This window comes from Medicago sativa, chromosome 4 (genome assembly GCF_051527215.1).
Source record: "Medicago sativa cultivar Bolivia chromosome 4, Bolivia_mono, whole genome shotgun sequence".
In the NCBI taxonomy this organism is placed as follows: domain Eukaryota; kingdom Viridiplantae; phylum Streptophyta; class Magnoliopsida; order Fabales; family Fabaceae; genus Medicago; species Medicago sativa.
The window spans coordinates 96,840,570-96,854,898 of record NC_140752.1 but is presented as its reverse complement, the minus strand read 5'-3'; the positions used below and the strand labels follow the sequence as shown (position 1 = coordinate 96,854,898).

Genomic DNA, 14,329 nt, shown 5'->3' with positions numbered 1-14,329 from the left:
TTTATAACCATTATCTTAATGAAACCTTTGCCCCAATAGATGATAAGAACGTTGATTTTTTCCACTACAAATGAATAAAAAAAAAATATTATGCAATATACTATGTTATGTAAATTCATTTTATCAGAACTAGACTAACAAAATTATGAGATTGTGCATCTAAATATAGACTTTTGTATAAAATTATTGGTCTGTAAATTAAATGTTAGTATTTAATATCCAACCAACAAATGATAAATGTTAATGGTATGGTTACACCAACCAAAGTCTGTCAAAAATATTTGATTACTATAAACCAGAAAATAAAAGAATCTCCTTCTTATCTACAATGTACCTTTTTCCTTGTATTACTACACATGGGAGACAGCTTTTTCTATGTCCAAATCACAATCCAAAACAGCTTTTTCACTATAAGGTACCCATCAAAGCTGACTTTCTGTCAACACTGTTTTGTCCATTGGATAAACCAGTGTCTCATGTACTTACTCAATTCAAATCAAAATAATTTTGGTTCCCACTTAGATTTTGGCCAATTTTTCCCTCTTTGCTTTTGGCCAAATTTCGAAATGCTTAATTAGGGTTTAGGTGGCAATATTTTGTAATTAATAACATAGTTAAATAGGTCACTAAATAAATAAGTCACTTAATTAACAACAACAATAATATAAAATTACATCTTAATGTAGGGTCTAGGTTTCTTTGCGCACGGTCGTGCTTAAATACAGCACGGTCGTGCACTAACTGACTGAGTTATACTACTACATATGAGCACGGTCGTGCATAATTATGACACGGGCGTGTTACCAAACACTGGTAACAACCTTCTTTTCAAATAAAACATACACACGACCGTGCACGATTATTGCACGACCGTGCATGAGATAATTAACTTATAAACCTAAATGGAAAACTAGCCTAAATACAAACACCATAGTAAATTTGACCTGGAGATTAAGCACGACCGTGCGTAACATGGACACGATCGTGCATCACTTCACTGGTTATTAGACACGAGCGTACTTCACAACGACACGACCGTGCTTAACATCATTGTTAGCAATATAGCTGCTTGTTGATCTTTATTCTCAGTGAAGATGATCTTCAGTTTGTGATGAATGCTAGAGAACCCAGAACCAACACCAGTACAACAATTAAACATTTGATCTTACACATTGAATATTTTGCCTTTCTCAAATCTTCCTTCAATATAGACAACTCATAACAATGGTTTTTTTTGACAAAAACAATATCATCCATTAATCTCTTGTGAACATGTAGTGATTCATTCTTAACTTCTCTTTTAATTTCCAACAGTTGCTGGTTACATTCTTCAAACTGTTTTTGGAGGAATAATAATTCAATCTCAGATTGAATCTTCACATGCTGAATATCCTCCTCAATTAAATGTTTCATATCCACCAATTTAGCATCCAATTCTTTATTCAAAGCATCAAACTTCATAGCTTGATCAACTAGTACACACTCCAATTCATGTTCTAAGGTAGAATTTGTAGAACCAAAATCCGTCAACTTACTTTCCAGAACTTGGGTTGAATCCTTTTCACATCCAATTGGTTCACACCACTTGAAAAATTCACACCTTTGTTTGCTTTTGTTTTTTTTGTTGTTGTTCTTGCAAACGTAAAACAGCCGGTTTGGATTTTCATTAGTCATTGAAACCTTTATCGCTGCTATTTTGTTACAATGGCATACCTTGTTGGCATATTTAATCCAGCTCTGTCTCTCTCCCATGTTGCTTGCTGAGGCCTTTCGAGACATTCATGGTTGCACTGTTACAATCAAATAATATTAATAATGGGTCAATCAATAAACATAAAAATCAAACAATCAATTATAATAATATTTACATTTCATCAACTTCCAAAACAAAGTGGCAGAATTTCTGCAACTTCTTCAACTACCTTTAAACTACAATTTAACAATATTATAAAATTGAAGCAACAAATTACAACACACGAAATTGAAGCAAAGGATAAAGTTTGAGAACCATCATCAGCAAAGTTAAATTCAACAACACAACAACTTATCTGACATATTCAACATTGAAGCAACAAATTACAAAATCAAACTAGATATCTAATTCAAAAGTAAGTCCAGAAGGAATTGAATAACAAGAGGATGGGAAAAAGTTATTACAATGGAAAACTTACAATTGTGTGGAGTTAATGTTGTCAGGAGAAGAATTCGGCTCTGAATGATGAGAAGAAGATGGCTTCAGTTGCTCTTGCTCACTTCAAGAAATTGAGAACAAATTTAATTTTTTTAAGTGTTTTTATGGATCTTGGTAGCTCAAGGTAATGAATGCAACATATGAAAGTAATTGGATCCCCAATTATTATTTCAACCATATACCCTAAATGTTTGTTTGGTTGGTGCTTAAAGGTAGATGGAAAAAGACTTATATGATATGTTTGTTTATGAAGAGTGTTTGGTTATATATAAATAGGATAGATGTGAATTTATTTAATAGCTAACATAATTAAAATAATTAAAATAAAGCCTAACTAAACAATTTATCTTGCAACCCTAAACCTATCTTTTAAATGTGTTTCTCAGCCAAGCCAAATGTGTCAAGAGCAATTTTCAAAACACAAATCATAAATAAATAGTTACTCTCTTGTTCTTTACTCAGCTACTCAAATAGGTATGAGTAGCTAGACTTTACTATGACTGAATAGGTATGAGTAGCTAAACTTTACTATGACATAATAGGTATGAGTCAATGCTGATCAACCATTCAAAGCACACCCTAGGGATCATCGACAACATCATCAGATCTTCAAAACTTTTGATTAAGATCTAATAACGGAAAAGAAGTTAGTAAATACCCAAGCTAAAGAAGTGTGTTGTGTGATCAAATCTAATAAAAAAGCAATAAAAAATAATGTAAGATGCAGTGATATTCAAATACCTCATACAATTAAATTAGTTGTTTTGTTGTGACTTGTGACCATTTAGAAGAAAATGTAAAGAGTCAAAGGATCCCTATTGAATTCATCTAAACAAAGATGTCAAAATCAGTTACTAAAAAACTTGAACTCACAAATTCACTAGGCCCCAAGATCTAAGTGATAGCACTGTCTTGGGTTAGATGAAGAGGACTCGAACACAAGTTTTTTCGTGAAGAAAATTAAATAAATTATTCACATGTGCAAGAAAGCTCATGAAGTAATCTAGGAATCAAAATTAACCACACCAGAATTCTTCACACTTTAGAGTTATTTCAAAGTAAATGTCATGTTTTTGTGCGACCAAACAATTACATACAGTTAAAGACCTGCATGGTTTCAAAAGCTTCAAATGATAAAAGGAATTGAGGTGTCTAACCTGCTAGGATAGTAGGATAATCAACATAAAAATCAAAATGATATACAATGAACTGTCTTGAGGCAAGCCTATAAGAGAAGTCAAGTTCAAAACATGTTTAAGCAGACCAATTTGACAAAATATCTGCTAAAACCAGCCAATTTAGGGTTTTGAGGACTTGTATAAGCTTTATATAAGTTATGAGGTTAACTTCATTGGAACATAAGTCCATAAATAAAACACGAAAAACTATCTTGCTCCCTTGGTAGTATGTTATGACATGCAATTGAAACTGTTATTAGAGCTTCTGACATAAGTTATAAACACAGTATGACAGAAAATTAAATTTTCGTTAACGTGTATAAGTGTCTCAAAGCATCGTTTTCCATACTATTACTACCATGTTTCTGGAACATTACACAGATAGACTGACTTGACATGTCTAATAAACGAATCTCACATATAACTTACTATGATGAATTTTAAAAAGAAGATCAAATAAAGTCCAACCCAAATAGAAGAAAAATAATTGTGAAAATTAGAAAAATGATGAATTTGAAAATGAATATCAAATAAAGTCCAACCCAAATAGAAGAAAAATAATTGTGAAAATTAGAAAAATGATGAATTTGAAAATGAATATCAAATAAAGTCCAACCCTAATAGAAGAAACAAAATTGTGGAAATTTAAAAAAAATGATGAATTTGAAAAGGAAGATAAAATAAAGTCCAACCTTAGTAAAAGGAACAAAATTGTGAAAATTAGAAAAATTATGATTTTGAAAAGGAAGAACAAATAAATTCCAACCCTAGTAGAAAGACCACAAAACGAGTGATGAAACTCACAACTCTTATCCTAATGACAACATTCATTTACCTAAACTACTAAAAAGACCTCAAAATGAGTGATGAAACTCAAGATTCTTACTCTAACTGAAAGAATCTTGGAGTCAAAGTAGTTGGATGAACGTTCAGGGACTAATCGAACTTCTTATCGACTAACCAATCTTACAACTCCAACCCTAATGACAATATTCTTTGACCTAAACTACTACAAAGACCTCAAAACGGGTGATGAATCTTGTAGTCAAAGTAGTTGGATGAATGTTCAACGACTAATCAAACTATTTATCGACTAATCAAGCTTACAACTCTAACCCTAATGACAATTCTAACCCTAATGACAATATTCTTTGACCTAAACTACTACAAAGACTTCTTAACGAATAATCAAACTCAAAATTCTTACCCTAACTAAAATAATCTTGGAGTCAAAGTACTTGGATCAAAGTTCAATGACTAATCAAACACTTTATCGACTAATCAAGCTTGTAACTCTCACCCTAAACTACTTCATCGATGTCTGAACGACTGATCAAACTCACAACTCTTACCCAGACAAGTAGAATAATATACGATAAGTATTTCGATGAATGTTTAATGTCTAATCAAACTATTCACCAACCTATCTTGCCGACAACTCTAACCCTAACGACCATAGTGTTCGAATTAAACTCACGCCTTAACTGCATGATTCCTCTACATAAACTAGTTCAAAGATGTCACCAAGACCGATCAAACTAGAAACTCTTACCCTAACTGGAAGAATCTTCGAGTCAAAGTACTTGGATGAACATTCGTTGACTACTCAAACTCTTGTTATCGATTACCCTAGCTTGCATTTGTAACACTGTTGACATATGGTAATTAATCAATCAAGATATTCACTACGTGGATTGCACTAAAACTTTTTTATCGTTTTAATTGTAATTAACGTTTATTACATCATAAATCTAATTTAATAATAATATTTTCTAATGCCAAAACTAACTTATAAATTCAATCTACATAAAAATCACAACTATTTTTTATACACATTAAAATTTAAATAACATAATACTACATTATTTAATCATTAATAAGAAGATAGTTCACCGGCTAATGAAGCAACTTACAACTCTAACCGCAATGACATTATTTTTTGACCTAAAGTACTTCAGAGAATACTAGACTATATTTATATGGACCAAAAACTTATTAAACCCTCATATAATCATTAATAGGAAAATTATTTAATCAGTTAATATAATGATTTAATCATTTATGTTTTAATCATTTTATTTGTAATTAGGCTTTATTTTTGGTACATGTAATTAGGCTTTAATCTATAGATATTGCAATAAAATCCATTAAAAAACAAAAATTATATAGCTATTGTGTACTTTGAACACTGTAAGTCTCTTAAACTTACTATCGTTGGAAGGGAACATGCTTGTATGAGACATTGTTGTTTTGCATTTTTAAAATATGGTATTAAAAACTTTGATTAAAACAGAACAATATACTCTTGCACGGTCGTGTCACGTATACAACACGACCGTGCCTTTCAGTTTACATGTCAGCACGACCATGTCAATATAGAACACGACCATGCCTTTAAAATAATTAAAAAAATCTCAATTATATACATGTGAACTTGTTTACTTGACGAACACGCCCCATGTGGCTAAATGGTTACAGATTTGTCCTTGCAAGTTTGAGGGTTTGGGTTCGAGTCCCCACAACCACTTTTTTGGTCCATTCATTACCTTTTTTTTAGTCCAGTACAAATACACACGACCGTGTCATACTTACACACGGTCGTGTTCGAAACGTTTCATACAACCACTTTTTTGGTCCATTCATTTTCCTTTTTTTTAGTCCAGTACAAATACACACGACCGTGTCATACTTACACACGGTCGTGTTCGAAACGTTTCATAATTAAATGTATGTGCATCCCTTATTTTTAATCATTTATCAATTATGTTTTAATGATTTTCATACTAATGATTTGTTTTCATTTATGATAATCATTTTCATATTAATGATTATTAATGATTTGTCAACAACCCACAATTCCACCAACTCACCAAAACATTTAAACGTGTCTCCTACCTCAATCTTCTTCTTTTACTTCCTTCTTATTATAATTCCTACTTCTTCTTCCTCCTGCAGCGCCAGAAATCATCACCATCATCAACCTTAGGTTTTCCCCTTTTGAAATCTACACTCACTATTAGGTAATTAACCTCCATTTCTTTCTTTCCTTTTACTTAATTTCATGCAGTTGGTTGCTTTTTATTGAATGTTGAAACACTACATTGATAGAGATTGTTAGGTTCTTTTTGCTTTCATTATTCTTATTAGGAATGAGTTTCTGATTGGTGGGTATTGTTACTCCTGTTTGTTTCTTATATGGAAATGGGGCTTCTGATTAATTGTTATCAGGAAATGTTAAATACTACTATTTCATTTTTTTTTGCTGCTTATGAATCTTGTGTTTCTATGTAAATGTAAGTGTAAATGTACCCATAACCTTAACCCTAGTCAAAAGAAAAGGGGCTTTTTTGATTGTTGTTACTAGTACTGCCATATGTGTGTGTACAATTAATGTATGTAAATTGTTACTACTTTTTGTTTTGCGACAGGAACAGAAATTTCGAAAAAATGGCTTCTAAAGGAAAGGGTGTTCATGTTGGCAGCACTTCTTCCGGAACGCAGAAACAGGGTAGACTCAATGAGAGGGGACTTATTCTTCACAAATCTGAAAAGGTAAGGTACAGTATTCTTGTGAACAGAGACGTTGTACCCAATAGGTACCCCGATTCAGCCGCTCTACAGGCATTGGGTATAGAGGACAATGTCACGACATTGATTAGTAATGTAGGCTGGAAAGATTTCGTAGGCGAGACGCACTTCGCCTTCGAAACTAGTACACTTGAATTTTTAAGTACCATCTCTTTTGTTCATGATACAGACAATGACAAAAACCCAAACCACACGGTTTCATTTAGTTTGGGCAACGTGGAATATAACATGTCCCTCACTCAATTTAATGACATAATGGGCTTCGATAGCACGGGGATCATTCATGATAAAAAGCATCGACATTTTGACAAACAGGAGTTTTGGTTTAAAATAACTGGCCGGAACCGTTTTAAAAGCAAAACTGCCAAGGCCAGCATGATACAAAACCCTGTTTTCAAATACTTGCATAGAGTTATGGCATGCACCATTTTCGGTAGGCCGGAAACTGCAACTGTGAGGTCTGATGAGCTATTCCTTTTATGGGCCATGATTAACAAATGTCCCGTAAACACTGGCTACTACCTATTAGACCATTTGGCATATGTGGCGGCACAACCAAAAGGTAAGATAGTGGCGGGGGGATTGGTAAGTTTCATTGCATGGAAGCTGGGAGCGAGAACTGCAACACAAGAAATTGGCATTGACGGGAACTATGCCATTGATATCGATTTCTGTAAAAATATTCATATGGTAAGGGATCTAGATGGGGAAAACAAGACATTTATATTGATGGTATTCGACAAAGATTCAATCTTGTTGCCAGATCCATCTAGAACTGACGTAACAAATCCAGCAAATTGGCTTTATATGGATTTAGATTCACAGGTACCTAGAGAGCAGGCTGGCAGAGATGAAGAAATGGGTGATTACCGGGAGGAGCAACAACCTGCGACTGGAATGAAAGATGACGATGATAATTGGCGTCGAAGAATGGAGGCGAAGGCTGACAAGACGTATGATGAGGTTGCATGCATCAAACGAATGCTTGCAGAAACGATGCAGCGACTCAACTTCCATTATCCTCCACCCGGTCCAGAATCATAAACTTTAATGCTTTGTGTGAACAATGATCCAAATATAATTATGTTGTAAATTATATTAGCTCTGAACTTGTTGAACTTGTTTGCATGTTAACAAAACACATGGCTCGTGCTAGTAATTGGCATGCTCTGGTATGTTGTGCACATTTTTATTTCACTAATGATTGTTGGTTCTACTGGATATGGCACCTGATACACACACGACCGTGTCTAACTCAAGCACGGTCGTGCAGCTATTGCAGACAAAACACCAGTCACTTTCTGTCTTTCTTACACGACCGTGTTATTACACGCACGGTCGTGCGTCTGTCCCAAAACAATTTCAAGGCAACAGCCAGTGGTTTAAGGCACGACCGTGTCTAATTCAAGCACGGTCGTGCAGCTATTGCAGACAAAACACCAGTCACTTTCTGTCTTTCTTACACGACCGTGTTATTACACGCACGGTCGTGCGTCTGTCCCAAAACAATTTCAAGGCAACAGCCAGTGGTTTAAGGCACGACCGTGCCTATTTAAAGCACGGCCGTGCGAACCTTCCACTACTTTTTCAAATCCAACTCCAGTCACTTTAAGCACGACCGTGTCATTATAAAGCACGGTCGTGCTCACCTGTCATTGCTTTTTTTTTTTCCGGGACATTTTAGCTTTCTATTAACTCTTATAGTTTACTTTTTTTAGTATAAAAATTGTCAACTAATTTCCAAATAAAATAACATACAAAAATATTAATTTCCAAATAAAATAATATCTAATTATTTGTTAATTCAATGTTACATCTTAATATTATTAATATAGTTTACTTTCTACATAATTTCCTTCTATTAACTGTACAATAAATAATACTCCAATGTTTAATTTCTGATACCATAATTTCTCATAATTCAATCATTCATCATTGACTTACAATTTTTTTTTGGTAGTGATTGACTCACAATATAAATAAACATTATTAATATTATGTTATACCAACAAAACATCTTATAATTTCTCCAATTTATTTTTCCAAAACATCATAATTCTTCATCTTGTAATTTTTCCAAAACAATTTTACTACCCAAATATAACACCCAATTTATTCATCTTATAATTTCTCCCATTTATTTTTCCCAAAAAATTCAAATCCAATTACAACCGTCCAATTTAATAAAACAACTTCTACTAATTTTCAGATTTTTCAATATTCAATTCAATTGAATTTGAATTGTCAACAAATAAATAAAATTATGCATGGAAAAAATATTTCCTATTTTCGGGCCAAGAATATTAAATTTGGCAGCCCATATATAAAATTTTACTCACAAATGTCAAGCCCAAGTCCAATACAAACCCCACCAAAAAAATTGCAATATAAAATTCAGATTTAATCAAAGGAGTGGGTCCCGCGTGGGACCCACATGGCCTCTCTCCCTTTGTGGCAGCAGGTCACCCATTTCTCAATCCAAACAAATCTCAACCGTTGGCATTAAAATAATAATATATGAACGGTCCAGATTTGATTTGGGCCCACAAAATGCACAAGTTTGTGTTGTGCACAAGTCTTTTGCTTGTGCATTGTAAATCCCACCCTAAGACTACATGTCCTATCCCATTAACTATTGAGCATTCATGATTTATTCCACTAACTAAATTGTCACGAAGAGATAGATGAGCGACTGGTGGATGTCACGATCCCCCTCAATAGTATAAATTAATTTAAGAGTTACATACACAATTACTTTATAGATTTATGATTGGTTAATTACTAAACAATTTTTGCATGAAAATAAAACCACTCCGGACTCAATTATAAGGAAAAGTTGAGTGTGGATAAGTGTTGACTACTAGTTAGACTGTAGTTAATTTTGTATGAAACAAATAAACTATCAATTACTTAAACAAATTGACACAAATTATTTAACCACTTACTTATTCCAAGCAAGAGTTTCTCTGCTTTGTACGGTTAAACAATGAGTCACGAGGGCAAATTTGTCTTCGCCTAGTACTATGTCTTTGTGTAGCACTTGGATGATATTGTGGCTGATGACATTCTGATATTGGTCAATCACAATGTCACAAGTGTACAAAATGACAAAAATATCTTGTAAAAGAGAGGAAAAAAAAGACAGTGACATTGTGGTTAGCCAATATCACCAAAGCATTATCAGTCTTTGCCATAGTGAAACCTTTATTGAAAGGGGAATTAGTCACTTTAGTCCCTGAATGGAAAAGGAGTAGTCACTTTAGTCCCTGAATGCAGAGAAATTGCTAAACAGTCCCTGAATGTAGACTCTGTTGGTCAATTTCAGGGACTAAAGTGACTAACGAAGTCTACATTCAGGGACTAAATTGACTAACAGAGTCTGTATTCAGGGACTAAATTGACTATCATAGTCTACTTTGCAGTTTATCTACATTCAGGGACTAAAGTGACGAATCATTTCCTATTCAAGGACTAAAGTGACTAATTATTGAAATGAATAATGATGTCTCATTGTCTCGTACCATTTGAGAATACATGTGTACGTACAAGGTACGTATCTTATTGAAATGAATGTAATGTATTGTCTTGTACCTATCTCATTGTCTATGTTAAAACGTCTCGTACCTTTCTCATTGTCAAACCTTTCTTATTATTATTTGGATTTTGTTCAATATTTACTATTTATATTTTTGTTTAAAAGGACATCAGATAACAGTTGAATCGGAAAATGGTCTGAAATTAAAACCAATTGTTATTCCTTCAAGAAATTATTACAACTAGAAAATTAAATCAAACATGATTTATTTTAAGAAGCCAATCAAGCATATATGTTCAATACAGATTTGAACATGGCAAAGTCAATTATTACTCATTGGTTTTCTGCTCCAGCTTTGCAACAATAGATTTGTTGTATTCCTCCATTTCCTTCTTGTATGCATCCATTGCTTCAGATGCTTTGCCATTCCACAATTGTTTATCTTCCTCACTCATATCCTATATAAATAAATGGGAACCAAATCAATATATAATAATAGTGTGAAAAATGATGTTCAATCAAAACAAATATACCTACATAAAAAAAAAAATTAAAAATCAAAACAATACCTTCCACTTCATTGAAACAAGTGTGTTAAGCATGTTTCCTCCAACTCCTGGACGTTCCTCCAGTATACTCTTCCTTGCTTCTTTGCTGCATGGAATTAAATTTTTGTATATGTTAATTTACACATCATAATGTAATAATAATTTTACAATGTTTCCTACAAAGTTAAATTGACTTTCACCTGAATAGAATATATGAGGATGCAGGTCTTTTAGGCCTGTTTGGATCGGAATTCTTTTCTTCCTTGTTATGTTTCTTCTTCTGACGATTCAATTTTGTTTCCTTGATCATGTTTTCAGTTTTTTCCTTTTTCTTGAGCAATTGCAAGGCTTCATGTTTCTGAAGTTTCAGGTGTTCTTCCTCTTCCTTCATAAGATTTGCAGCCTCCTCATCTTTCTTCAGTTTGTAAGCCTCCATTTCTTGGGCATATTGCTCCCTGTTCTTCTTAGCCATCTAAAAGTTTCCAATTAAGTAGAGTGTAAGAAATCAAATAACTACAAAAAATATTAATGAAAAACTAATGGTTTTGCATAATTGTACCTCTTCATAAGGCCTTTTTTGTTCTTCTGTCATGTTTTTCCACTCTTCAGATGTGATCTTGGAAACCTGCAAAGCACAACACCACCATTAAGTAAATTTTATTCAATCATAATGTTAATTCTATTGGACACGATCCGGCTCATCTGCCTTTAGTGTTGTCCAAAATGTGTGAATGCTACACAACATTTGGCTTATTTGAGCTTATCTACTCGCATAAGTTGTGAGACTATTTGGGAGAAATTATTAAAATAACTTATGATAATTTTTTTCATTAGCATTTTTCAAAGCATATACTAAAACAATTCAACATAATTTCATCTTTTTCTATAATAATAGCTTATGCAAAGCTTATAGCATACACAAGCGCTTATATAGCGCTTATCATATAAGCGCTTGTGCTATAAGCTGCTAATAAGCTGTTTATTCAAACAGGCCCAATCATATGATCAATTACCTCCAAGACACCCTTGTTGTCTGCAAGAATAGCTGCCCTCCTATCATTAGTAAACAAGAAAAAAGCTGACATAGGATGCTTTGGTTTCAATGGATCCTTCTCTTTCTTGTTCTTCTTGCTCTCTTTTTCTGCCTCTTGTTTGAATTGCATAAACTGTTCAAGCAATTCCATAGCAGTCTTCTGCTTCTGTTCCTCTTCCAAGAGTTTCATTGCCTCAATTTCACGTTTTTCCTTTGTAATTACTTGCAAATAAGCCTCCTTTTCAGCTTGGTATTTCTCCTCATAAGGCTTCTTCTCTTCTTCACTAACTGTCTTCCATTTAGTCCCCAAAATGTTTGAAATGTCCTTAAATTCTGCCTCTGGATTTTCCTTCTTAACCTGCACCAATCATCAATCCATAAATCCACATTGCAACATTGAAAATTAAAAGAAAATACAAAAAGTCTAATTAATCATTATCCTAATAGTTAGATTGGATTGCTTATAGTACTATTTACCTCATGCCATTGATCTTTGACCCATAACATGTATGCTGAAGAAGGCCTTTTCTTCTCAGGGCACCCATTCTTTTTCTTTTCCTTCTTCTCTTGTTCCTTGTCTTTCACCATAGGCAAATTCTGAACATTGTGAAATAAGATACAAAAATTGAGATAAATATAAAGACATAAAATGAATATTACATGACCAATTTTAACACAAACCCTAAACCCTAAATTTTAAAAAATGATATATTTACGCGATTAAAAACATATTTAAGCCAATAAGATAATAGTAAATATGAAATTGAAATGAACTAACTAACCATGGTGGGTTTGAATTCTTTCAATTTCTGCAATTTCTTAAGCTCCTTGCCACGATTCTCGAGTTCTTCATCCTTTTGCTTCAAGATCTCATCTTTGGCTTTCAACAGCTCTTCGGTCTTCTCTTTCTCGAGGCGCAGCTGCTCCATCTTTTCCTGCATCTCGAGCAAATCTTGCTCGAAAGATCGTTCCTTTGGCTTTTGTTGTTTCTTTGATGCAGCTTTTCCCTTCTTAGGGTTAGAAAGATTCTCAGAAATGGGGGAGACAGCTGCCTCCCCGGCTACGATGTTAGCATCATTGGTTGATGGGGTTTTCTCCTTGAGAGCCCTTCTGCTTCCTCCTCTTGATTTCTTTGTGGGGATCTCGGCAACTACGTCGGCCATTGTTAAAACGAGAGAGAAAACTGAATTCGGATAAATTCAGAAATGTATTGAAATGATTTGTGTTGGTGAGAGGAAAGTGAAGTCACTTTATAGGAGAGTTGTGAAAGGTTACAACGGTCGAATTTTTTGAATTTGGGCTTGAGCTGTGACCATATGCTTGTGCTTATTCTCAATTTAATTTTTGACCGTTGGTTCAAACTAGAGAGGATTGCAATAAATTGTTTACCATAGGTTTCTGACCAAATATAAAATTACCATATGCAGGGAAATTTTTAAAATGCATCACTTGATGGTTTTAAAAGGAAATAGCCGTTATATGCAAATTTTTGACAGAGGTTTCATTTGGGCCATAATCTCCCTTCTCTCTTTTCTACCACTCTTTTATAACTAATAACACCCCTATAATCTTTTTTACCATTGAACACTACTTGAACAAATTTTGAGGGACATGTGTTAATTTGGAGACAAGGCAAAAAGCACCATTCCTTTTTATTTTTTATGCATAACTATTTTCTTATTGCATAAAAACTCTCCAACATAGTTATGCTTCTCTTGTGTTTTTCCTCTCAACATGTCCGTTGTAATATACTTAGATAAAAACTCTACGCGAGACATGATTGTAGTGGAATTTCGTAATATGATTGATTGACTGAGAATTACATAAGATAACGTCGATGTCATCACTTTTGTCACGGAATTTAAAATTTGATAGGTTGACTGAGATTTAGATAAGATAACGCTGACATGGACTCAAGAATTAAGGCTTAATTGATATATATATATATATATATATATATATATATATATATATAAAATTTGGGAGGGAATATATAACTACATCATCTCCATAGGACCATGAACTGTGTTTACAACTAGAAAAATGATATTTGTGCAACTATTTTAAAACAACTTTTGGAACAGTATTTTCTTCTCTAAGTGCATGCTTAGTATCAAGGTGACTTTGTCAGAATCACGATGAACCACCATCACATCCACTGATTACCATGATTATGACGAACCCACCATTATACCAAACATACACTAAGTCGTTTAAACGAAACTCATTGCCCTTTTGAGTTTTGTCTTAATAATT

At 33.5% G+C, this 14,329-nt stretch overlaps 1 protein-coding gene across 1 annotated transcript; it reads right to left on the bottom strand.

Moving 5' to 3' along the window:
- Positions 1 to 10,685: 10,685 nt before the first annotated feature.
- LOC146934286 (high mobility group B protein 13-like) lies at positions 10,686 to 13,297 on the bottom strand. Its single transcript, XM_085706160.1, has 7 exons — positions 12,856 to 13,297; positions 12,551 to 12,670; positions 12,054 to 12,431; positions 11,600 to 11,665; positions 11,241 to 11,512; positions 11,062 to 11,146; positions 10,686 to 10,950 (listed from the first exon to the last, which is right to left on the bottom strand). The coding sequence occupies exons 1-7, from the start codon at positions 13,234 to 13,236 to the stop codon at positions 10,822 to 10,824; spliced, it is 1,431 nt and encodes a 476-aa protein (XP_085562286.1). The 5' UTR covers positions 13,237 to 13,297; the 3' UTR covers positions 10,686 to 10,821.
- Positions 13,298 to 14,329: the final 1,032 nt, after the last annotated feature.